General features: G+C 43.9%; 1 protein-coding gene across 4 annotated transcripts in view; it reads right to left on the reverse strand.

Annotated features, from left to right (window-relative positions):
- Positions 1–1,141: 1,141 nt before the first annotated feature.
- Positions 1,142–26,102, reverse strand: part of PRKCD (protein kinase C delta) — a 211,444-nt gene continuing 186,483 nt past the window's right edge. The window contains exons 11-20 of one of the 4 annotated variants that reach the window (XM_029599410.1): positions 25,689–25,706; positions 25,425–25,530; positions 23,598–23,728; positions 21,051–21,224; positions 18,958–19,049; positions 17,240–17,302; positions 16,261–16,399; positions 6,965–7,153; positions 3,748–3,876; positions 1,142–1,786 (exon numbers count right to left, since the gene is read on the reverse strand). In XM_029599410.1, coding sequence (XP_029455270.1) covers positions 1,628–1,786; positions 3,748–3,876; positions 6,965–7,153; positions 16,261–16,399; positions 17,240–17,302; positions 18,958–19,049; positions 21,051–21,224; positions 23,598–23,728; positions 25,425–25,530; positions 25,689–25,706 — 1,200 coding nt within the window. In that variant the 3' untranslated portion in view covers positions 1,142–1,627. Of the gene's footprint in view, positions 1,787–3,747; positions 3,877–6,964; positions 7,154–16,260; positions 16,400–17,239; positions 17,303–18,957; positions 19,050–21,050; positions 21,225–23,597; positions 23,732–25,424; positions 25,531–25,688; positions 25,707–26,102 lie in introns of all 4 variants that reach the window. The other 3 variants (XM_029599409.1, XM_029599412.1, XM_029599411.1) reach the window with 3 other exon arrangements.

Here is a 26,102-nt window from a genome sequence, read left to right on the forward strand (position 1 = left end):
CAAAGTTTGTTAGGAAATGCATTAAAGTCTTTTCAATTTAAGGAAGCTTACAATTAATGTAATACAATGATTTTGTGCGTTATTTTTTATATATATGCTGGAGTATTCAGATTCAATTTGCTGACTGTAGAACAAGTATAATCTCCATAACACAACAAGGATATATATATTTATTTTATGTACGTATGCTATTGTTAGCCACACTTAATTTTGTTGGAAGCGGCAGGCTATAAGATTTTTTTTTTAAATAAATAGCTCAACCTTTTGCCTATCCAGTCTGTGATCATAGGGGTTTTTCTACGTACTCTGTCAGAAATGCTTGGGCACCCCATTTGTTGTAGACCGCATAAGGATTCATTTTCTTATGATGGCTGCCCAAAAGGGAAGAGCCCAAACCACATTGCAAACACGTCTCCAGAAAATTTCACCAACAGAGGAAGATTCAGACAATAACAAGCTTACCTGAGAACCACACTGGCAGCCTTGGCAATTAAAAAAAAAAAAAAAAAAAAAAGGTTAGAGACTGTATGGATTGCTTTCCACCTAACCACTGCTAATTAACATCAATACTTATTTATTATACTTGATATTCTGCAACAACACGTGATCCATTCAAAGCGTCTCTTTAGCTTATTCCTATACTGTCCACAGTGGTCCCCCCTCTTGTCATCGCATGTGATCTTAAAATCCTGGACGACATTCACGTCATTTTTGTGATAAATCCTATACTGGCCCTCTGCGTTAAGTGGTTTATAAATAAATGAAATAAAAAGTATCACACCCTGAGAAAGGATAAGGAAGCTGCTTGTCCGACCAGGGCTAGCGAGTGGGTGTACTCACAACAGCCTTGATGCAGATGTGGTCATCCTCTATCTATTGCCTTATACAAAGCAGCGATACCTGAAGGAGGAGTCAACAGCCAATGGGCCAGCTCCTTGTCTTCTGCTGTCAGAGCAGTGGGAGCCGACAAAGCCTTAAGCTGGCCCATTACCTGAGCATTCAACTTGCTAAACAACTGAAGTCTGTAGATGTTGCCTGCTTTACAAGCCTACATAATAAACTGGTGACAATTCTTTGAATGAATGTTGGCGCAATAATTAACACTAAAACATGTTGGCTCCCTAAATATTATTTTATTGCAGTCACAAATACAGTAATAAAAAAAAAAAAAAAAAAAAAGCCCAAAGCACGTCCTAGATTGGAACAAGCTTTTTCACCCTATGGAGCAAAATCTATATACAGCATATGTATAGTTTCAAGAGAGAACTACGTTCAAGTACCAAACATGATTTACATTTGTTTTTCCTTAAAAGGAAGGAGTAATATGCACATATCAAAGTCACAAAAAATATTCCTGTAAAACCCCCACCATGCCAGCCAAAAATTAATCCAAGGAGTGCTTAGTGCCTGCATGCTGGCAACGGGCAGAGGAGAGAAAGTTACAATCACAGGCGTTGCCTATCATTTCGAATGGAAAAAAGGAGTGTACTACAGCTACAAAAGAGGGGAGAGGGGGGTGTAGCACTGTGCGCTGAAGTGAGGCCCTTTCCTCCGAAGGACTTCGAGTTACACTGTAACCCATGGCAAAAAAAAAGTTCCACTCGGGGGGGAGCCATTTAACCTGGCCTCATTTCTCCAGCAGCCGCTCCATCTTGGGATTGATGAAGGAGAATCCGGCGAAGGCAGACTGATCCATGGAGTCGATCAAGTTTTTGTCACTGTAAGAGAGGCGCGGCTTCTCGCTTAAAAACTCCCGGTCAAAATTGTTGTAGTCGCTGGCAGATTTCTGCATTGCAACACAAAAAGGACATGGAAATTATACAATTAGTTTCTTTTATGTGCGGCAGTGGTAAACGGGTCCTCCAAATAATACCAAGGAGACTTATGTACAGCAGTGACCAGCTATGATCTATTCCATTTATATCCCAACTAATCGATCTACAAGGATTGCCCTAGTGGTTTTCAATAGTTTTAAAATTACAGTTCTTAAAACAAAACAATTATAATTAATACCTTATTACACAGCTGAAAGAAACTCGATCCCTACTCTCTCTAAGGAGGAAGGCCAGCAGGGCCCATACTAAAACAATAATTATATTGAGTTTACTAAAGTAACTCCTTCAAAATCTCACATCCCATCCATTAGCAAGCCTCACTATTAGAAATTCCAGCATTTTCCCACTTCCCAAAAAATTCTCAAGGCCCAGAAAAAGAACAGCACCCACAACCAACCTAAAACATGGGGAAAATAAAGTATTTTCTTATTCAAAACTCATCCCCCTCCACTAAGGCCACTAAGCTGATGCAGTGGAAGCTGTTACAGAACTTGGGATGATCTGCGCATAGCTCAATGATAAGCTGAGAATTTTACATTTTATCCCTTGCCTGAGCATTGTAAAACTTGCCCCTCGAAAAACAAGAACAAAAGCAGCTTTAAACATTGCTTGCGCTTGTCCCCTACATGGAGCGGGGGTTACCCTGAGCAATCCAGAGGGCTGATCCAACTACTCCTAAGGTGTAAAAGCCTTCCAAAAGCAGGACTGGATCAGATAAAATACATTTAAAATTTGACCGAAAGCGTTAAGTAATTACTCAGAATCGGATTAAGAATGAGGCTCATCTCAGTCCGGTTTATATCCCAGGTGCAAATTTAACACTAGTACAAAACTCTGTACAATAAAACAATGCACAGTCACTTTTATATTTGGTACTTTTAGCCAAGATGTTGGCCACTTAAATAAGAGATAGAGAGATTTTCCCAAGCCCAATTAAATCCATTCAACTGGACTCTCAGCAGGTGCCAGCTTAGACTATTATAACTGGGACTGGAACGTAAGAGTCAAGATCTCTGCCCTTTTAAAATATCCCATTTAGCCATTGTGGCTCGAGGCAAGTGGAATAGGTCTGCAGATCATGTGTGGAAACTAATCCAACGCTACTTCAAAACAGCCAGATTCCCATGCACTTTTTTACATTTGTCCTTAAAAATAATTTAACAAAAATAGCCCTGCATTTGGATGCGCTTGCTAAGTTTTAAAGAGTTAAAAAAATTAAACGGAATTAAATAATGCAATAAATGCTACAACCCAAAGAAATAACATGGTTACTTACAGACAGGCCGATACAGAACGGTGCACTCAGCCAAGTGCACTGTTTAACCCCCGTTTGGCCACACGTTTTAAATGCATATTACCCCTTATACTGTAAGAGGTAATAGCGTGTGGAAAATGCACGGCCAACCCCCCCCCCCCCCCCCCCGAAACTAATAGCGCTCATCACATGCAAATGGCCTCTTTTCAATTTGCAGTTTCATTGACTCAGCGTACGCTGAAGAAGATATGTCTGAGGTTTTGAGAATCTCTCATTTTTTTTGACAATGGTGTTGGTTAATAAAACCTAACCACAACCTGGAAATAATTCTCTTTTCTTCAGGACTGTGGAACGTTGCACAACAGGTCTTCCAAGCAGCTTCACCGGCTGAATTTTGCAGTACATGCCTTAGACTCTCCAAAGCTATCAAGATTTGGTTATCTTTGTTTGTCATTCTTGACCCCCCCCCCCATCACTGTTGCTTTGAATTAAATTACTCTCATGGAAAAATGAACTGCTCATAATCAGATCAGTGAAATTACACCAGTTCAATAGAATATGCAGGAAAGCATATCAAACTATTTAAAAATGTCCATGGTGGTAAGGCAGAGACGGAGGAGCAGGAGCAGTTCCACCTTACTCTGGGGGAGTACATACCACTTTTGGCTTGAAGGGCGGATCCACCTCCTTCTTCTCCAGTGCTGTCCAGTTGATAGTTTTGAAGAACGGATGTAATCTGATGTTTCCGGTGACTCCAAGCCTCTTTGTTGGATCCCTGTCAAAGAGCTGGGAAGGAACAGAACAAGAGTTAAATATTTCATCTTCTCTCTCTAGATGTTTCTGGAGAGGCTCCAGACTTGTAACAGCGAGAAAAGGCAGAGAGCGCTTAATAAGCTTGTCCTGTGGGGAGAGATGCAATATTAATAACCAAGCAGTGTGATTCCTTTGCTTGTAGTATGTAGCATTTTTATTACATTATTTAATTCGATTTAATTTTAACAACTCTAAACGTCTACACGTTAGAGGAAAGGCGAGATAAGGGCGATATGATAGAGACATTCAAATAACTCAAAAAGGTTTCCATGCACAGGAGGTGAGCCTTTTTCAATGGAAAGGAGGCTCTAGAACGAGGGGTCATGAGATGAGGGTGAAAGGGAGTAGGTTCAGGAGTAATCTTAGGAAATATTTCTTTACAGAGAGGGTGGTGGATACATGGAACAGCTTCCCAATGGAGGTGGTGGAGACAAAAACAGTATCTGAATTCATGAGATAAATGTAGGGGATCTCTAAGGAAGTGATACTAAATTAATTGGCAGATGGGCAGACTAGATTGTCCATATGGTCTTTTTCTGCCGTCGTGTTTTTATGTTTAAATGCACCTCAATGAAGCCCAATGGGTAAGTAATGAACTGGCCATCTCAGTCTGAATTACCAGGGAACCACATCATAGAGGGAGACCATCTCTTTCAATTTACAGAAAAAGTTGCTTTTGGCAATAAAAAAAAAAAAAAGCCACATTTATCTTAAGCTCTCTCTAGCAAGTGTTTCTCAACCACTGGTCCCTGGCAGCATTTCTGCCGGTTCATGGAGTAACGGTGATTGCAGAAGGATGAGAAGGAAGCAAGACCCGCCCTGCACCTGCATTGCTCCCTGCATACAGCCAGTTGCTTTTCCTAACCCTCTCCCCCTCCCCCCCCCCTGCCATGCCTTCCCCGTGGTCCTTCCCCCCCTGATCCCAAGGCCCCAGCTCTGGGAGGGGAACAGCTACAGCTGAAGGTTAATGAACCAGTGTGAGACTGGGGTCTGAATGGCTCTCAGGCCCTGCCCCCTAAACAGAAGCCCAGGAGGGGGTCGGGGTCACCACAGAGTCTGAGAGTGGAGCAGTCGCTGATACAGTCTCGTGCTGGCTTGTTAACATTCAGCTGCAGTTGCTCTCCTCCCAGAGTTCAGGCCTTGGGACTAGCCCCTAAATGGAAAAGATGTCATTTGTAGTAAAATTGCTGGCTGGCAAGGGAAATGGGAAGGATTTCATATCCTTTTTTTTTTTTTTTAATGATGAGCTGGTGACTGACTCTGGATAGGGAAAGAGAAGGAAAAATCTTTTTTTTTTCCCCAATGATCACCTGGTGGCTGGCTGGATGGGCGAGAGATAGGGCATATATATATTTTTTTAAATAAAAACAACTTTTTTTTTAGAAAACAATTTTCTTAAATTAGTTGTCTTCTGTACACCCTCTGACTTAATATCATAGCAATATTAAGTCGGAGGCACCAAAAACAAAACAAAACCGGGTTCGAAAATGGATGCTCAATTTTGCCGGCGTCCGTTTTCCGAACCCGTGGCTGTCAGCGGATTCGAAAACAGATGCCGGTAAAATTGAGCGTCGGTTGTCAGACCTGCTGACAGCCGCTGCTTCCACTAATAAGGAAGCGCAAGGGACGCACTAGTGTCCCTAGCGCCTCCTTATTAGCGCCTGGCCTCATTTGAATACAAAATCGCGTGCCAGGAAAGGTGCCTGGGCGGGTGTTGGGAGACCAGGCGCTCAACTCTGAGCACCGGCTCTCCCGCACTTCTTATTGCATGGGCCTGTTTGTAAGGAAAACACAGAACATGACGGGGTAGGTAGAAACTATTTTTTTGCAAACAGGTAAATTGCCTTTATTCTCTAGATAAATCATTCCCTATATTTTAACTGGGTGTGAGTAACAGGAATTAGATCTACTTTATGGGATCTGCCATAGACACAGCTAGACAGGCCACAGTTGGAGATAGAATCCTGGGCTCGATTGACCTTGGTCTGACCCAGCATGGCATTTCTAACAGTCTATTCATGAACTACTGTAAAGCTGGGCTTCACCTCTTTACCAATTATTTCCCTGTTTTTCTGCTTGTGAGGAGTTTTGCAGTTTTGATCTCTCTCTAGCAATTTGGCCATTCCCCTGTTTCGGGATTGCTCTTGCTCCCTTATAAATACTGGACTGAATATGCTCAGAGCCAGTTTTGTCTTTTGCTGTGCCATGGTTCATCTCATTGCTGGAATTACAGTTGAGAGTGGAAGTTTCTGGAGTTTGTCCCAGGAGGCTCCACAGCCAACACAAAGGGACCCAAGCAAAGACAGCATCTTAGGTGCCCTCATGGACCAAAGAGTGCTGCCTTGACTATTTTTCCTGACAAGAGTTGGGTGATGTTTTGGAAGATTTTGACCAGATCCCAGCATAGTAAGGTCAAACCCAGCTGCTCCAGCGACTGGACTGCAGTTGTTTTAGCCCACGACCAGACTACAGTGGGGCTGAAGCAACCTGGATTTTATTCAGACGTTTTGAAGGAGGGAGAGTTTTCATGTTGTTTTTCCCCTCCCAGCCTAGGCCAACTGAAGAGGTGACTACCCTACCCGCTAGGGGGAAGGATTTTTGGAAACTGCTTCAGAGTCAAATAGAAGAGTAGAAAGTAGTACAGTCGATAAAGAACCTACAGCACTGGGGATTTTAATATTTTTGTTGATGATGATGGTGGTGTTTGCCATTATGGCATGGGTTCTTTTCTTTAAGTTAAAGAAACCAATTTTTGTTGAACATCATGCAAGTCTGCTGTGTGAGTTTCTCCACATGGTTCCCGGCTGCTGAAGACTTCTGTCAGTGAGTACTAATTGGAGCGTGACTGAAAGTGACTGCGCAATAGAGACTTCCCATACCACCTAGGGAGGCTTGGACCTCCTCCCTGCCACTGAACCCCTAGCCCCTCGATTAGGTAGCCCCAAATCAAGAGGGTGGGCGGGTTTACACTACAATTTACACAGCTAACAATCTGCTAATGAACATAAGAATTTTCAGAGCATGCTGTAAGACTGCAGGCTGCACTGCATCCAACACTTACCTTCTCCAAGATGTCTTTTGATTCTTTGGTGATCCACCGTGGGAAGTGAGGTGTGTCTACTCGGATGGATTCGAACAGCTCATCCTCATCATCTCCATGGAAGGGAGACTGTCCAATGAGCATCTCGTACAGTAGGACACCAAAAGACCACCAGTCCACCGAAAACGTGTACTTCTGGCCCTGCAGAATCTAGAAGAGTGGGAGAGGAAAGGCATCGTTAGTGCCCTGATGCAGACTTGCAGGGATAATCTCTTAAATTAATCAAACACTGTCCTTGGTGCTGAGCATGCACATTTGATGTAGCAGACTCTAGTTTCCTACATAAGACTTAGACTATGATTTAAGCCCTGCACATTATTTTCCACTTCCTTTATTTTAGCTGTTGAACTTATTATCTTCAATTCTCTGCTTTGGTATCTGTGAAAAATGCTTCAGAAATGGACAGATATAATACAAGTTAGGCTTAAGACTGTAAGCCCTTCAGGGTAGGAGCCTGGGATTGACTGACATTTAAGTTTTGATCTTTGCCTCCTTTGCCTACATACAACACTATGCACACTGACATTATTTTGTACATGGTTTTTATCTAGATTTCTACATCTGGGGTACAGAAAGCCGAGGAAGCTGTAAGTGATGGGGGGCAAACACCTGATGTACACGCACTGGGAAAGACACATTGGAGGGATAGTGCTCGACAATCTGAAGGCAGTGAAGCAATGTGACAAGGCAGCGGCTAAGGCCAGACAAATGCTGGGCTGTACAGAGAGAGAGAGGCATAACCCGCAGGAAAAAGGACATGCTGATGCCTCTGTACAGGCTGTTGGTGAGGCTTCATCTGGAGTACTGTGTTCAGTTTTGAAGACTGTATCTCAAAAAGGGTAGAGGCAGGACCAAAGTGGTCCAGAGAAAGACAACCAAAATGGTGAGGAGCCTGCACCAAGACAGTTATGAGATGAGACTGAGCACCTAAACAAGTATAGATGGAGGCGAAGAGAGGCAAGGGTGATATAAGACAGACTTTTAAATACTCAAAAGATACTAATAATGCACAGGGTTTATAATATGAAGCTCCAAAGGGGTTGAATCAGGACCAAAGTCAGGAACGATTTCTTCATGGAAAGGGTGGTGGAGGGATTGCCCTCCCAGAAGAGGTAGTGAGGACAAGGACAGTAATAGAATTCAAAAGGGCATGGGACAAGCATGGAAAAAATAAAATGATGAAGAACAGGAATAATCCATGTTGACTAGGGCAATGTTTCCCAACCAGTGTGCTTTCAGACCTGATCAGGCGTGCCACCGAAAAGTCACCACTGCCTGATGCTCAGATCCAAGCCAGCACTTGGACTCTGTTCTCAGAACCTCACCAGAGTCACCAGAGACGGCTTTTACAAAGATAGGACCTCTGAGAATATGTGTGGTCATGCATGCCGCCCCCTCCTAGCTGCAGAATGAGCCCTGACGTGTGGCAATTAATGGGCAGCATGAAAGGCACGCATAGCTAGGCCCTGCTTTGTACAGCACATACAGTATTGCCTTATCTTCCCTAACCTTGAGTCTTTCATGCCACCGTTTTATCTCCAGGGTTAGTAAGACGGGAAAGACAGTACGCACTGAGCACTGGATGTGATTCACCGAGTGCTGGAAACAGCAGCAGTGAAGAAGCTCTGGCAGCTACATGCGGCAGCCAAGGTAACTGAGACGATTGCCCACACCACACAAACGTCTCTCTTCTGCTGCAGGAGTTATAAAACGTGACTGGTTCACGTGTGCCATTGCCCCCTTTGTTTTAAAATTTAGGAGAGAGACTGATGGGGCTTTCAGTGCCTCTCCATGTCTGTGGTGCCTGCTCCATGGAAGTCTGTGTGCCACACAACATTTTTGTTAATGTAGGTGTGCCCCGGGATTGTGAAAAGGTTGGGAAACACTAGAGTAAGGTAACCTGCACAGAACAAAAAAAAACCCCCTAAAATTAAAAAAAAACCCAAAAAAACAAAAGAAAGCTTGCTGAATAGATTGGATGGACCACTTGGGTCTTTTTCTGCTGACATTTATTATGTTACTATGTTATACGACTGCTTTTCTTCAGGACATGCTCAAAGCAGAGTAACAATCCAAACATTACCGTCGTTACAGAAGTAAAACCAAACAAATCCTACAAAATACACAAAGCAGGCAAACAACAAATGGGAAAATACATAAAATCCAAAAGAAGACACCCAATCAACTTAAATACACTGCAGGGAAGGCACATTTCAAACTCATTTCCGCAGGTAAAACAAATCGTGTTTTTCTCATGGAAATGGGCTTTTTGAAAGCTGCCCATCCTGTGCGGGGGTAAAATTCTGCAGGTAGTGCCACTTATACCCGCAGGGATGGAAAAATTACCATCTGATGGTTAGCTAGAACTGGGATCCCGGCTCATCTTCCTTGTGTGTGTCACTGTCTGCTGGAAATCTAGGTTTAAATATAACTGAATCATGTAATTTAGGTGTCTGTTTAGACACAAAATTGGATTTAAAGGAGCATGTAAAACAATTTGCTAGTGTAGCCTTTTATAAGCACCATATGATAAGACCATTGAACTGCTACCTATCACAGTGTGATTTTCGGGCAGTCGTTCAGGCTCTTGTGTTAAGTAAATTGGATTACTATAATGCATTATATCTTGGGTTGCTTGAGAAACTGTTTCACATCTCACAGTTAGTACCAAACGCTGAGGTTAGAGTAGTGACAGGAGCTAAGTGGAATGATAAGATTATGCTGAAAATGAGGGAATTACACTGGTTACAGATTGCAATTCAAGATATTAACCTTGCTGCCTAAAGTACATTCAGAAGGTAAGAATTGTTTAGCTTATTTGCTGTCTCACTATGTGCTGACCAGCTTGCCGCGTTCATCTGAAAAACGTTTATTTGTGGCTCCATCCGTTTAGGTTACAGGGGACTTGACAACAGTCTTCTGCAACTGCTGCGCCTCTGTTGTAGAATAAATTACCCAATGAATTGCGTGGGGAAAAAGATGAATTCTGTTTGGGGAAAAAGTTAAAACATTCTTATTGGTACAGGCTTACCCTAATGCTTAAGATTTTTATTGATTTGCCATAAGTTGAGATATTTATTTAAACAATGTGTATGCTTGTTTTTATTTGTATATTATGTATTTTACTGTTTGGTTTTTATTCTTTGTTTTGTATTTTATTGTGTTATGATATGTAAGGTGCTTTATTGTATTATATGTATGTTTTTGGAATCGGCATTGAACTTTGCTGGAAACTGCGGAATATAAGTACTAGTAAAAGCATATGTTTGAATTTTCAAAAGCATGTGTGCACTTTTACCCAAACAAAAGTACCTGCACGAAAGAAAATGCAAGTTTGTGCAGGTAATTCTTCTTCAGTCATTTTCAAATCATCTGGATTTTTAGCCAGATAAAAAGTTATTCAGATAAGTAGTGGCTGCTGAACGTGGCCAAATATTGAAATGGTGCCACCAGATAAGTCTGAATTTATCTGTCTAAGTGGTGCTGTCTAGCAGTACTGAATTTCTCACACACATTTTCTGCTTTTCCATTCTTTTCCTAATTACTGTTCAGTTTTTTTGATGACAAGGCATTTTAAAATCCAAATTAAATTAATTAATTCATTCCAAACAACGTAACGAAGTGGCAGTACGATCCTGCCGTAACCACAGGAATGGCTCACCATCATCCACTCCAGTAACACTTCAGGTTATCCCCAACACCTTGAAATGCTTACAAAGTGCCTTCTCTGTGGGTGGCAGAGAACTGGTAACAAAACCGAAGCCAATGCAGCGAGTTTATCAGACAATTAAAAAAAAAAAAAGTAAAAAAATTCAACCACCACAAAAGAAACGTCAGAGCTCCCACAGCTTAGCCTGATCTTGAATTGGCTGGTTTCACTCTAGTGTGCACGTGCCAAAACGAAGACAAGGGCAGACTTCTGTACAATGCAGTGTAACCCGAGAAAGAACAGAGACTGGACTGAAGTGAATCAGTAGAGTGTGGCTGAGTTTGTCTGTGCTGCAAGAAGCCGTCTGTACAGGGTTTGAACGTTCTTTTTTAGCCACTCCCATTATTATGAATCTACATCAGTCTGTGCACGGGACCCTCAGAATCCCCCCTAAGCTCTATTCAAGCACAGGATGGATTCTTGTGCACCAGGAGATCCTTATCCAGCAGCACAGGCAGCAGGAAGTTGTCCGGCAAAGTTTGCTGCTGCGTATACCTGCTTAAAGGTTACTCTGATAAACTTAGCCAGGTAACTTTTGGACAGCAGTTTTTCCCAACCAGATGTAGCCAGGGAAGCTTAACCAGACAGTGCTCAATAAAGCGCTACCCGGCCAAACTGAAGTGCCCCTCCCCCCCTTCCTTATTTTCACTTGATAAATTTTATCCCGCAAAATTTAGCCAGCAAGGGGGGTGGGGGAGGAAATGTTCAATTAAAGGTTTGTGCGCAGTTAACTGGGCTCCTTTGCATTTGGACTGCAAGTGCGCTGCAAATAGCGGCAAAGAGGAATGCGCTGCGCGGGTGCGGCACAGAGACGTGTGCAATATGACTGCGGTATAAACTGGACTGAGGGACAGAGATTAACCCCCCCACCCCTCCTATCCCCATAGGGTGAATTTTAGAAGAGTTGCACACATTAAAAGACCCATCTACATGAGTATGTGGACTGAGCGCAAGCAACTCTTATTTTGAAGCTGGTGAATGTCACGCATATATGCGCATGTAACAGAACACGTGGGAAAAAAAGGGTGAATTTGGGGCAGGGGGGCTCCAGAGTGGGACCAACATTTATATGCATAAATCCGGATTTTAAATTTGGCGAACACAGCACGCATTGGGCTATTACTGCGTTATAGCCAAAAACCGACTGGGTGAAGGGTCTGGGTAAACTGGGAGGGGGAGGGGAGATTTCAGGCTGAAGAACCAGGGGCCAACTCCAGACTGGGTATCTCTATGAAGTTGAGGAAAAACAAAACAACCCCCCAAAAAGCCCCTGATTCATTGTTTGACCCCCGACTACTCAGGTGGGGCTACCCTCCTTGACCTGTTACAGCTTCAATGTGTGAGTATAACTGAGAGGTCCCAGAGAGAGGAAAAAAAAAAACAACCTCTAAGAGTTCCGGATTTTTTTCTTTCTGCTGTGGCTGGGGGCCTCTGTCTGTACTTCTAACTTCAGTGCTCTGTCCCTTTAGCAGCACTTTTCTTCTGTCCCAGTCCTCTCCCTTAGGCAGGGCATGCACCAACTTTTTTTTTTTCACTCTGCTTTACTTTTATGCACACTTCTGACCGCGCTGCTTTGCCTCCAAATATTTTCTTTGGCAGGCCCTGGAACAAACTTTCTTTTGCTTTTCTGTTCCCCCCTTGGAGACTTGGGTTTTATTTTTCTGTGCCAAGCATACAAAAAAATCTCCGACCTGACACCATATGTGGTAGCTCAAGCGGTAGGCAGCTTGGGAACAGCCAGAGGAAACAGGAGGCAGAGTCTGGCTGTTCCTTAAGTGCACTTTTTATTTACAGTGAAACCAACTCAAAAATTAGGGCAGCACTCCTTCACCTAAGGATTCACAATAAACAAAGCGGCTCACCTTACTTCAGGTATTGTACAGACCTTTAAATGTAGGAGGTCTTTGCATATGGTAGCTCTCTCTCTCTTTCTGCTTCCCAGGCCTCTCTAACCTTCCCAGGCCCTGACAACTAAACCCAGGGTAAAGGGAACTCCCCTGGACCAAAATGCCTTGCAGTATTGGTCCTTAAGGAGGACCAGTCCAGATACCTGTGGCTGGTGTTTTAAGGTGTTTTCTTATAGACTCCCTCACAGAAACACAGACCACACACACAGATAAAGCATAGCAGACACACACACACCGCACACCACTCAGACACACAGGCCACACACTGCAAGTGTGCTCCTTCCCCCCCCCCCCCCACCAGTATCTTCTTTTGCTTATTTAACCGTTATACACGTTTTGCCCTTATCTTCCCTTCCCATCTTCTCTCTTCCCATTCGTGCGCATTCTCTTCCCCTACTTCACCATTTCTTTTCCCTCAGGTGGGCAACAGCTGTGATCTCTCTCCCTGGGTGGGGGCCTGGCAGCAACAGGAACTCCTCTTGGGCTGAGGCCAGAGGGTGGCAGCTCTTCCTGGGTTGTTGAACACCACAGTGGCTTCTACCATGTCCAGCTCTGCTGCAGAGAAAGCACACCTCCCCCCCCCCCCCCCCCCAGGCCTGCCACCGCTGAAGCAGCTTCTCTACCTGTCTCACAAAAAAAAAAAAAAAGACAATTGGCTAAGGCATGACCTGTTTACTATGATGTCAGTACATTCTGGCAGCGCCCCCTCCCTGATGAGATGGCAGTGCCTCCATAGCACCGAGATTTGGCATTATAACCATTTTTGTTGTCTTTCCTTGGGCCCGCCTTCAGAATTGTTTAGGTTCCCAGTTTGTTCACCCCTGACCTAGAAACAGACTGGGCAAACTGGTGGACTAAGTGAGCAAACTGGTGTTTTAAAATGTGCTCACTTGCACAGGTAAAAAAGCCAACAAAGTCCCAAGGAAAACATACGAATAACATTTCCTTGTGTAATTTCTTAAAATTAGGAGCACACATAAAATAAGCTAGGCTTATTTTAAATTGTACGTGTGCACTTGCACGGAGGATTTAAAGTTCCAGTTTCGCATGCTTGCACCTACATACGTGCTTATGTAGGCGCACATGCATTCATTTTAAAGTTACCATTCCTGGAAGTAATTTTCAAAAGTAATTTTCAAAATATACATGCTTAAAATTAGGCTTTACATGTGTAAGTGCACTTTAAGCATTTAAATGGGCTTTTGAAAATTATAAGGCCTTCTTAGTAGTCAGCTATTTATATCTCTATAAGAGGGCCAGCTAATAGCTCGAGGTGAGGTGTTGATGGTAGTTCAGGGGCCAGTTTTACATGCAGAGTGAGACGTATGAACTGCACAGTACACCTCGGTGAAGATTTGACGTCATTTGGAGTGAAGAAAGTCTCACAAAATTGATTTTTCTACAATGTTCTCTCACCCTAGCTTGATGGACTCTATAACAGGGTGCGATATTGCCCCTCATTTTAATTAATCCCACCCAAAACCCCTCCCCAATCCTGCCCCTTCTAAAATTTTGCTATCGCACGCGTTAACACATAACGCATTTTGATGAATGACCCTATAAGTTGCTAAAGTCACATTGGATCTTTTTCTTATCCCAAAAATCATTTTTCCCGGAGGCACAACAGAATGGGCTATTGCGTCACCTTTGACCACAAGAGAAGTTTCAATAAAAGAGGTGCTGGGATTAAGAGTTAAAAGTAACAAAAGTCATCTACATCACTTTTGTAGCCATCTCATGCTGTGTGACCTTTCGTCCCTTTATATTCCTCTATTCCCAGACTTTAACTGTTCAAGGTCACAAGGTCCCCTATTCCCAGACTTCAACTTGTTCAAGCTCACAAGGAGCATCAGTGGGAATTGAACCCTAGCTTCCCTGCTGCTCTGACCACTAGGTTACGCCGCCAAGCCATTTGGTGTGTATGCAGTGCTGTACAGGATAATTCATGTGGGCTTCAATTTTGCAAATTTCCTGAGCCTCATCAATAGCCAAATATAATCAACCAATGGCAATTGTTCAGATGCTGCATAAAAAGGATTTGGGCTAGCTCCAGGGAATACGTGGCTCTGTTCCATATTGAGATGCTTCTGTACATAGCTTTTGCTAATCTGAATTTGCAGAGTAGTGGCCATGGCTACCTTGTTCTTCCATGTTTAGCATGGAACAGAGCCACATATTCCCTGGAGCTAGCCCAAATCTTTTTTATGCAGCATCTGAACAATTGCCATTGGTTGATTATTTTCAGATATTTGGCTATTGACGTGGCTCAGGAAATTTGCAAAATTGAAGCCCACGTGAATTATCCTGTACAGCACTGCATACACACCAAATGGAGTGGAGGCGTAACCTAGTGGTCAGAGCAGCAGGGAAGCTAGGGTTCAATTCCCACTGATGCTCCTTGTGAGCTTGAACAAGTCACTTCACCCTCTATTTCCACAGGCAATATTTGAGAGACATGTGTGCAAAGATTGGGGGTTTTTTTGTGTGCAGCTTTTTGTAAGTCAAATTAAAATTTGTGCACTGTGAGCCAGTATAATGCAAATATCATGGGGATTTCTTGTACACACTATGTTTTTCTGAGTGGGCAGGGTGCACGACCTGTGTGCATCCGTTCACACACACAGGTGTGAACGGATGCACACAGGTCGTGCACAGCTTAGACGGTACAAACTTAGACGTGGATTCACCAAGTTGTGATAAGGCGATTTTGCGAGTTAAACAGCATTTAACATGGCCTAGGTCCAATCCCCGGAACTTGTCCCGTCACGTGATAGGCGCAAGGTCAGGTCAGAACCATTTTGAAAAATGGTGCCGACGGGCTCGAAGCTAGGGGGTGTTCCGGGCCCACCACTGGCTACTGAAGATTCATTTTAGGAGTAAGAAGTGGGAGGGTTAGGGGATGGGGGTCTGGCTGTCCTCCCAGACCACCAGGGTCATTTTTTTTTATTGGTTTGGGGGTACTCTAGATGCCAGGGATTGTATTTTATGTGCATGGGGGGGGGGGCGGGGGAGGGATGGGCCATGGAAGTGGGGGAAATCTGTACACTAAGGGACTTATTTTTTACTAATAAGGGGAAGGGGTAGGGAAGGGAGGGGGCTGATGCCACACGATTGCCCTATTTTTATTTATTTATTTTAGTGGGGTCAGAGCTGCCTTGGAAGATGGTGGGGGGCTCTCCAATGAACCCCCTGTGGTCACTTTGGCTTTTGTGAGCAGCGGGGAACTGCATTATTTTGGGCCCCTGGTCCTTTAAGTGATGGTGGACTAGTCGAGGTGGGCTGCCATTGCGTAGGAAGGCCCCTATACCGCGGTGCAATTTTTTATTCTGCATTTGGCTGTGATAAAATTCGTGCTGTGATAATGCCACAATAGCCCCTTCAATATTGGGAGGGGCCCAGTATTGAAGGGATGTCCCCCCATGATAAACTATCACAGCTTAGTAAATCTCCCTGAGCTCTCTGGGCACAGAAAAATATCTACAGTACCTGAATATAACTCAGCTTGAGGTACATTAGGATTCTGAGCCGTTTAGACAGTACTGTTACTTTAAGAAACGCCACCACACACGGCGACTACCACCAGTGCGTGCCTGAAGGTGCAGCTGACTGCTCCCTCCAGTGGGTGCGGTGATCACACTTACCTCAGGTGCGATGTAGTCTGGAGTACCACAGAACGTGCTGGCCTTGTTTTCCCCGAATACATTCTCTTTGCACATCCCAAAGTCTGCTATCTTTACGTGGCCTTCCTTGTCCAGCATCACATTGTCCAGTTTGAGGTCTCTAAAGAATGCAGGGAAGAAAATCGCCTTGTAAGCACTGGCACTTCCGCTGTCAGCACAAAACGAAGTGCGCTCTCTCTAGCCAGGGCGGTCCCTTCCAGTTTTTTTTGCCGGCATCAGGAATGGGGCTGGAGAAGAGACAGTGGGTGGAGGGGGGGGAAGTGGAACTCCTCTATTTCTGGTGGACCACTGTATCAGTTCAAAGCGGCTGGTATGTTCCTTCGGCTGAGTTTAGAAAACCACCAACTCATGCCAGGCCCAGGCTCTACCCGATTCTTGGTTTTTTTTTTTAATGATTGTCAGAGGGCAGGGAATTAGCCTGCATGGGAGGGACTGTGGTCCCATCTAAAGAAGGAACCAAGGAGGTATTGGAAACTACTAATCATCATCATCTTTGGATAATTCTTGCATTGCTCCATTAAAAATAAAGAAATTAAAAAAAGCGTACAGTTTGCAAACACAGATGACTCCAGGACCAATACAGCTAACCAGAAATCTACCCTAGATTCAGTCTTGAAACCAGAAATATTTTTAACCGTGGTTGCCTGCTGTTACTACTAGGGCATGCATTGCATCCACACAGCACATGGACTGCCTCTGAGCAACAGCTAGGGCTGTTCGACGTGTGTGATCTCTCCTTAAAAGGGGACACAGCTTGTCTCATCCATTTACTTCAATTGTTACTTCACAGAATGATTCAAAAACCACCACCTTAAATCCCTGCTAAATCTAGTTATAACCGACTACACTTACAATTTAACTTGCTTTGGTGTGAGTGTGGGAGTGGGGTCTATTGAAGGCCAGCGATAAATAATTTCTATGGAAACAAATCAATACTTGCCTATAAATGATGCCCTTGGTGTGCAGAAATTGTAAACCGCATATTATTTCCGCTCCATAAAACCTAACATGAGACAAAACAGATTGGAACAGTAGTGTGCATGGTTAAAATGTTATACGGTAAGAAACAATATAGGCTGATGATGTAATAGGGCACTACAACACAGTGAAATGAGTCACATGATGCACAAGGTTGGGTGACCAGTACTGGAGAGCATTACAGTGGCCAAATAAGTCACCTCCTGTTGGGTTGTAATGGAATCTTACAAGGGATGATTTTCTATGTATTTTACAGGCTTTTGATATACTGGACCTCATGACCTCACAACACAAGCCCTACCAGACAAGCAAATTGAGGCTTTGGACACTGAGTCAGCAAAATCATAAAGGGAAGGATTTTTTTTTTTTTTTTTAATCGTTGTGGAACATTTTGCCAGCTGAAATAGTTACAACTACACCACTAAATCAATTCCAAAGTAAATTGGACAAGTTTAAAGAGGAAAGATATTGGTGAATATGATGAAAGCACTACATAGTAAGGGAACAGTGCTAATTCAGCGATTCAGAGCCAATAATCATAGCTGAAGTCTGAAAGGAATTTTTTTTCATTGCTGCAGCACTGGCTATAGAGACACAGTGGTTATTCACCTTCCTCAGCTTCGTTCGTGTAGAGAGCGTTGTTGGGCAATGAGAAGGACGGACTCCCTGGCCCTTCAGCCAGTCTACACACACATGCACTAAGAACAGTATGTGCATAATGGAACTACCAGACAGTAGTAGATAAAACTGTAGTCCAGACTACAGTTTTATCAACCAGTGACAAATGTTACTGTATTTAAATTAGTTCACCCAATAAGCTATAGGTTCTATGCATTTATCGCTACTTGGCTCTCACTTACTTCCACAGATCCGGATACAGGTGCAATTCCAACCTTTGGAAGGAGCCAATTCTCTAGTCTAGAGTTTTGGGTTTGGACTAGTCTCATTTTGCAGCATTTGATTTCAATGTGTTTTCCCAGGAAAAAAAAAACTGATGTACTGTCAGCCTTTACAGAATACCTCAGGATTGTTATTCCCAGTACTCTGTCATACCCATTGCGCATGGTCAGCCCACCCAGTTCTAACATTTGCACAGAAAAGCACAAGTATTTCCCTGGGGTCTTCTGTCTCTACAAGCTTTCAACATGCAGCCCCCCTGCAGGGGTTTTGTTTGCAAGAAGCACGGTCTTCCTTCCTTCCAAATATTAGCTCTGGCTGAGGGCCCAAAGCTCTCTGAAAGGGTTGACATTGTCCAGAAAGCACCTGCATTTCATTTTTTTCTCATCAGATAATTGATTTGATAATCCACACACTAATAAAGGAGACATAATAGCATGAGCAATATTCTGTTTCTGTAAGAGAGTTTTCCCCGAGGTGCAGACAGAACCCTTTTCACACAGAAAGAATGAAGACCACTGTGCCAGCCACTCATCCTGACTTTATGTGCCAGCCCCTAACTTGGCTCAGACAGACTGGGTAAGGGAGGGGGACCGTATGTCAAGCACCGGGCATAATTACCGCAGTAACTTTTACTCTCCTGGAGGCATTGTCACCAAAATTTAATTTACAGCCCTTCTATGTATTAATTTGCAGTGCTAGCACTGAAAACCATAGCTCCCAACATGAAAACAACACATTTTTGCCAAAATCTGAGCAATGTCTCACGTTTCTTGAACTTACGTTGCTCTGTAGAGATCAAAGCGGCCCTTGTCTTGTATGTGGAACATCAGATCTCCTCCGTTCAGAAACTCCATAACAAAGAACAGATGTTCCTATTCAACAAGCACAGAGAACAGTTGCTGTGATAGGCTCACTGGGAAGACCGTCCACAGCTGCAAGCTGGTGGAGACGGGGACGTTGCGAGGACCTCTCAGCCAGACCCGCCGCCAGCAACCTTCAAGGAGCCGGAGCAAACAGCTCTGCTGCCTGGCTAACAAGGAAAGCCTGCTAGGGGCTCAGAAAGAGAGGGCGGCTATTACATCTCCTCGCCAGAAGGGCTTCTTATGGTAGGACTCCATCAATGACAGGCCCTTCCCATTCAGATACTGGACAGATGTCCCGCACTTGGCGAGGGCAAGCTGATGTGAGGAGGAGGGAGAACGTTACAGAAGGACTCTGCGAATGCACTCATACAGCCCTGGGCCGTTCAACTTTGGTTTTCAAGGACCACAAACGGGTGGGCTTTTTCCGAATAAGCACAGTGAATGCTATTATTTGCATACATTAGGTCGAAGAGTGCAGCTCACGTGCTTGGTTAGTTTGGCAATTGCTCCCCTTTTGTGGCCCTGGATCAGAGTTGAGAGCCCTGCAGCTCCAGGTCACTGGTTAAGATTGGTTTCAGCTCCATGGTGCCAGTTCGATTGCCATAACAATCACACCCTGGATGACAGTAAGTAAACACACGTAGGGACTTGGCGGAAAGATTCAATCTTTCTTCCTCAGCCATTGATCAGAGAACATAAATCAGCAGTACAGTTAAGGTACAGATTAATATAACAAAAGCAGGTTATCTTGATGTGAGAAATACGATTCCCCCTAAGTAGGCCTCCCTCTTGATCTCTTCCACAAGGATTTTCATTTGTTTTAAATTTGTCAGCAGCCACCTGACAAGGCTAACATGAACTCCTGCCCAAATATAAACCTGGAAAATCAGTTGCTGACCCAGTCACAGTTGGCAGTTTTTCAAATTGCAGCCTACAATTGGCGCAATAATTCCAATTTAAAGCAACAGATCAAGATAGGTGCAGCTTCTCTTCTGCAATTATCTTTCATTACTATAGTGGGCCACAAGACTGCAAGCCCAACAGCAAGAAGCGGAGATGGTCTCTTGATGCAGAAAGCAACGAAAACAAGATGAGACCAACAATGTGCAGTAAGGGAATCTTTTATTAAGATACAAAATCATGAAAACCCTTGCCCGACAGGCCGAGTGCCACTGTAAGATACATAATGAATGGAGGAGACACTTTGATTCGTGAATCGCAATTCTCTTAACAGTTGATGACAGCTTTTATGTTTTGATTTTTGAAAAGCGGCAACCAGCCCGAATAAACTGTTCTGTAGGACAGTTTGTTTTAAGCCCAGTTGTTATAGGTGACGAAAGATACCACAAAACTTATTTAACAAGTCTTTGTAAAGATCACCATTGGCGCACATTACCCATAGGGTCATACCCTGATACTACCCTATTAAGCCCCTGACGCAGCCCATCAATAGGGCGAAACTTGGCCTGAGTTGGGCAAGGGTTTTCATGATTTTATATTTTAATAAAAGGCCTTAATGGTAAATATATATATATATATATATATATTTACAAGTTCTTCCTGTAAGAAATAGATCACAGAAACTAGCAGCCTTACTAGGCTTCTCTTGTCAAGATCTCCCACCACATAGGTGAAGAAGCAAACGCCGGTTTTGTACCACTGAGGGGCGGCTCGACAGGGACCGTCCATGGAAACGCAAACGATTCAAGGTGGGCATCAAAGCGCGAGATAAGATGGTGGAAAGTAATAAAGTGGATGTGCTTGGGATCCCCCAATCCCACATGACCTTGGGATGTTTCATCTTTAGCTCAATGGTAGAATTCTCTCTTTGGAGCCCAAAGGCTTCAACCCAAAGAGCTTCACTTGAAAAATAATGATTTAATGCCAGAGACTGCCACGGTAAGATCCGAATGCTCACCGTGGATCAGCAAATGTCATATGCTGGTATGGCACTAGGACTGTAATTTCCCCCCCCCCCCCTACAAAAGCAGCAAAAGGAAAACTGGTTACCTTAGTCTGAAAAGTGCAGTAGATGTGCGTAAGAAAGGGATTCTCCCATGCGAGTGCAAGGACGCGCTTTTCCACCATGGTGCATTCCACATCGTCATCAATTAACACCACATCCTTTTTCAGAGCTTTCACAGCAAAATATTCATTCTTCCCTTTTAGTTCTGCCAGGAGTACCTGTGGGGGGGGGGGGGGGAAGCAGAAGAGAAGTCAGGGTGGAAGCTGGTCTAACAGTATGAGATAGACTGCATCTAACAATAGAGAATCTAAAGAGAAGGATGTTATTTGGCAGTTTCTTCCTGCTCCTTTCAGATTCTGGCTCAGAGGGAACCAAGTCCTGGGTTCCAGCACCATGAGCGTCCTTTCGGAACCGGCCAGGGATACTTCCCCTCTTTTACATCTCCTTCCCAGCTCTCTTAGCTCGGTCATCATAGCGACAGTCCTTGCCTGGGAGGGGGGGGGGGGGGAAGGGGTAGGTGGGCATGCACTGGGCTTCCTTCCAGAACCCCTAAATCACAGGCTCTATATCTAATCACAAGATGTCTTCACTGAGTAATGACTGGGATGTCCTCCCGCCAAAGGGACTATGAACAGTACCTCCAGTACCAGCTGGTACGAAGAAACTGCTACTGAGCCACTGGGAAGGGAGTTATAAAATCAAAGAATCTTACAATGTCATCTCATTTAAAACATTCCTCAATATTCATATCAGTGTCCATGATTCTTGAATGCCAGGTGAAATTCTTTAAGATCTACATGATTATTCCCTTCCAAACTATGCACATTTAAAATACTGCTTGGATTTTACAATTCATAGATGTGCGCGTTAATAGGTTCATGAGCTTCAAAACGGGGATTAAGTAGAAGCTCCGAACAGTACATTAAATAACCAAACCATGCAGGTGTGCCATGTCAATGCAATTCTGCTCAGACGCTATTCATAGGAATGAAGAGACAGACATGGGGGATCTTGCTGAGTTAAAGAGGGTGCATCACTTGTAGACATCAGCTTCTCTATGAATGAATGAATGAATGATGTTTTGCGCAGTATGACTACACTTCCTCTTTCCTTCAGCTCTTTTATACAGTTTCTTTCCTGGTTGTCACAAGCCACAAGATCAGTTCAGCTACTGAAATATGGTGCAAGAAAAGTACAGGAGGACGGAAAGCAAAAAAATGAGACCATGGAAGACTTGAGGCGCTTGCTTTTCTATAAGGCTCCTAGAGGATTTGACACTGGCAGCAGGCAGAATCGAGATGCCAAGAGTAGAGTTTTAAAGGAAGAGGCAATCTAATGTTTCAAAGGCTCTAGCTCGGTGTTTTTCTTGCTTGGGGGTAAGAACCCAGTACTAGGATGCTGCTCCGTTCCCCATTTCCGCATCCTTTCCAGCTGTTCTGCAGGGCTTGGACGAGACGCTGTGTGCGCAGCAGCATTCCACTGCTGACTCGTGGGCCCCACGCAGCTCTCAGGAAAGCTTGGGCTGTGCGGCACTCCCACTCCCGTGCTCTTCTTGCAATGACTGCCGAGAGACGTGGGCGTACCGGCAGCGTGCGGCTCAAAATGAGGGACAGCCGTGTAAAGTCAGTACTTGGCAATGATGGGGAGATAGTAAGCAACGGGGGAAGGGGGGGGGTGCTGGGCGTGAGCAATCGAGGCTGAGAACGAGTTGGTGAGACTAATGGGGTCTGAGAATATGCGGAAGGGGAGGACTGGGACAAGGGGTGAGTGTGAGAGCATTGGGAAGGGGGAAAAGTGAGAGATTAAGATGAACAAGAGAGAGACGTGGAGAAAGGTAGAGAAGAATACATCTGATCTGGGGGCAGCACTTTCATCTTCTAATCCTGATTGGAAGGAGATCAGGAAGAGCCACATTAAACACAAGAGAAACAACTTGATCATTTTTTCCAAATGTATTTCATACTGTGTTAATAAAAGTCAGGAAATATTGTTTAGGTCACCACTAGGTCCTGAGTGGTTTGAAAACCATTGCTCTAAGTGGTACTTTTAGATTGGGACAGGCAATGGTGGCAGCTTGGAAAGGGGAAAAGAACGAGGGTGAAATGAAGATTATGGTGTGGATAAGACTAGTACGGGTACGAATACTGAGGCATACAAACTGTGACAGAGCTAGATTTTTGCTGCCCCTAGGCTTTGTTGATTTTGTACCCCACCCCCTCCCTTTCTAGGAAGTTCCGACTGACCCAGGACGGGAACCCATAGAAACATCTCTGTGGCCTGCCCTGGTGTTGCAACCTGTGCCGTGGGCCATGAAAGCTGCAGAGGCAGCAGGTGGGCCGATACCACTGAGAACCTCTTCAGCCTTGCGCAAGCCATTAGGGCTCTGAAACTCAGATTTCTCCCAATGGGATAAATTTAAAGGTGGTGGGTGACTGAGGGCTGAGGCTCAGGCCCCCCCCCTGCCACATTTGGTGATCCTCAGAACTTTGCTGCCCCCTGGAATTTTGTCACCCTAGGCTGATGCCCCGTGCAGAAATCCAAGCCTGCACACAGTTTATCCTCAGCTCTGCTCTTTGGGGTTTGTTACATACCTTTCCGAAGCTGCCCTTGCCAAGCACTTTATGAAAAATGAAGTTCTCGACGGCGAGCCGGCTGCTTATGCTGGATATTCGTATGGGCGGCTTCGGTGTGCTTCCTTCCCACAGTTTATCGTATTGATTGTCTACTGAAAGAAATAATGTGATTTGTTTCCCTGAAATCACGAGCCACCTACAAGTTCACTATAAACCATGGATTCTTTGCTGGCTATGATACCAACATTATTCAGGAGCTTTTTCATTTCCGTTTTTTTTTTTTTTTTTAATGTTCTGGTTAGCTCACCTTGAGCATTTTAATGGAAAGATGAAATGAAATAAATGGACTGACTGGTGCCTTTTTCTAAAGAGCAGAGAAGGAGTGGTCAGGGAGCTTTGTGATTAGAGCAGCAAGATGGCTCAGATACCAATTTAGATTGTAAGCTCTCTGAGGAAGGGACCTACCTACTCTACCTGATTTATAGCTCACCTTCAGCATGGGCTTGTAAAAGAGTAACTAAATCTGAAATTCAAATTCAAACAGATGTATGTAATCTCAAAAACACAACATCATCGTTGTATAATTCCAACACTGGGCCAATACACTGCTTTTTTTTTTTTTTTTTTTTTAACCAAGATCAATATAGCTATTGGAATGCTGTACTATGGCAGCTAGCAATTTGTTAGCTTTTTGGAAGCGAAACCTTAACTCAATTCCTGGAGAGATGCTCAAATGAGCAGTCAGCACAGCTGTGATGTAGAACTCCTGGGCATGCTGGGAGCACCAGTGGCATGTGACACTTCTTTTAGGCCATCTGGAAGATCTAAAATAGCTCCACAGCTATTGCACTTATAATAAAATATTTTTTTCAAAAATAACTGTACTGATAAGAAGCCAGCAGGCAGGTTTCCTAGAGAACTGTCCCATACTCTGGCTGCAGTCCTGCCAGTTGTGGAATTATGCACTCAATCAGCGGACCCGATTCACTAAACTTATTCCTATTGACACAGAATGGCAGAAAACCCTTAGTAAATCAGGCCCTAAATATAGCTTCACATTTTCAGGACTGTATGTCATCACTGAGGGACCTTCATTTTTAGTTTTCATTTTATTTTTCCCGGGAATTTCAATGTTAAAACAAACAAAAAAAAGACACATCTTTGGAAAAATTTCTTTTCCACTGACTTTTCTCTCATCTGCTACATCTAAATTATTTTTACACTGAATTTTTTTTTTTTGTCCTAACATTGAAATTCCCAGGCAAAATAAAATAAAAACTGACACCGAAGGTCCCTAGTCACACTGTAATACAGCATCCAGACATGTGGCATAATTCTGCATTACCAATATCACCCCTGATATAACCTGAGCTCCATTTAACTAGCCACGCTACTGATCAAATCTGCTCACGTCGCTTCCTTTGAAATGAACGTCGCAGTCATGCATGGCATTAAATCTGGGAAAATGCTGCTCTTTTCCAGAGCTTATACTTATGTTAATGGCTCCTTCATTGCTAGTTGCACCGTGGATTACAGTGGGGCAAAACAAATCTTAGACACTCTAAAATATTTTCAGTCTTCAGATGTCTGCTCCTCTTGCCCTTTACAACCAGACGATTCAGGTTTCAGTTCATGGCAGTTTTTTAATTTTTTTTAAATTTTTAAATGGCATCAGAAATTCTCCTGAAAATTTGCTGTAAACTACAGGAAGAACAGTCCGATGTTTTTCCTTTTTGTTATTAAATTCATGAAATCCACAGCATCATGTTGGCAGTGATGTGCAAATGCCCACGTTGAGGCTTGGCAGAAACGTAGGCCCCCCCAGCAAGAGAAATCCACTCTCACCTGTTGCGTCTATGCCTAACGCGCCAGACCCCTTGATGTTAAAGTCCTGGTAAATCCCCACGTTTAAGCCGTCGGCCGAACCGGAATCCGATTTCCTGGTCGATTTCTAGACGGAAATGAAACAGGTGAAGTCAGTGAAACGTGGAGCTAGCTCAAACTTTTCTGCACAGCAAAGCTATTTTGCTTCGCAAGACTTTGGGTTTGGCAAGCGTTAGCTGAGGCGCTGTTTTCTTTCACATTTAATAGTAATAGGAAATCTCTTACCCCCATTACACTGTTTCTCTAAAAGCAGAAAGGAGGAAAAAACACCAGTAAATGGCACACACTAATTGTAGCTCACGCTTCTCTGTCTGGACTTAGTTCTGCTATAGCTTATGCCAACTTCTGCCCCTGGATTGGCAGAAAAGGTGAGGAATGCAAAGAAAACGGACTCAAAAGCATTAAATGTATGAGATTGTAAAGGAACGCAGAATACTCTGCTGAGATTTCCTCACATCTTAGAAAACATCTCAATCTCTGACCGCTGCACAAAAATTGGGTATCCCTGTGCAGGGCTGTTGGAAGGGCCATGAGAGACAGATGACTGGCCAGGGCACAAAGACCAGGGGTGCCAGCACACTGTGCCACAGCTGCCGCTGTCTTGCACGACTGCTACTTTGCAGCCGTGTAAATCAAAGA

Source organism: Rhinatrema bivittatum, chromosome 4 (assembly GCF_901001135.1).
Source record: "Rhinatrema bivittatum chromosome 4, aRhiBiv1.1, whole genome shotgun sequence".
In the NCBI taxonomy this organism is placed as follows: domain Eukaryota; kingdom Metazoa; phylum Chordata; class Amphibia; order Gymnophiona; family Rhinatrematidae; genus Rhinatrema; species Rhinatrema bivittatum.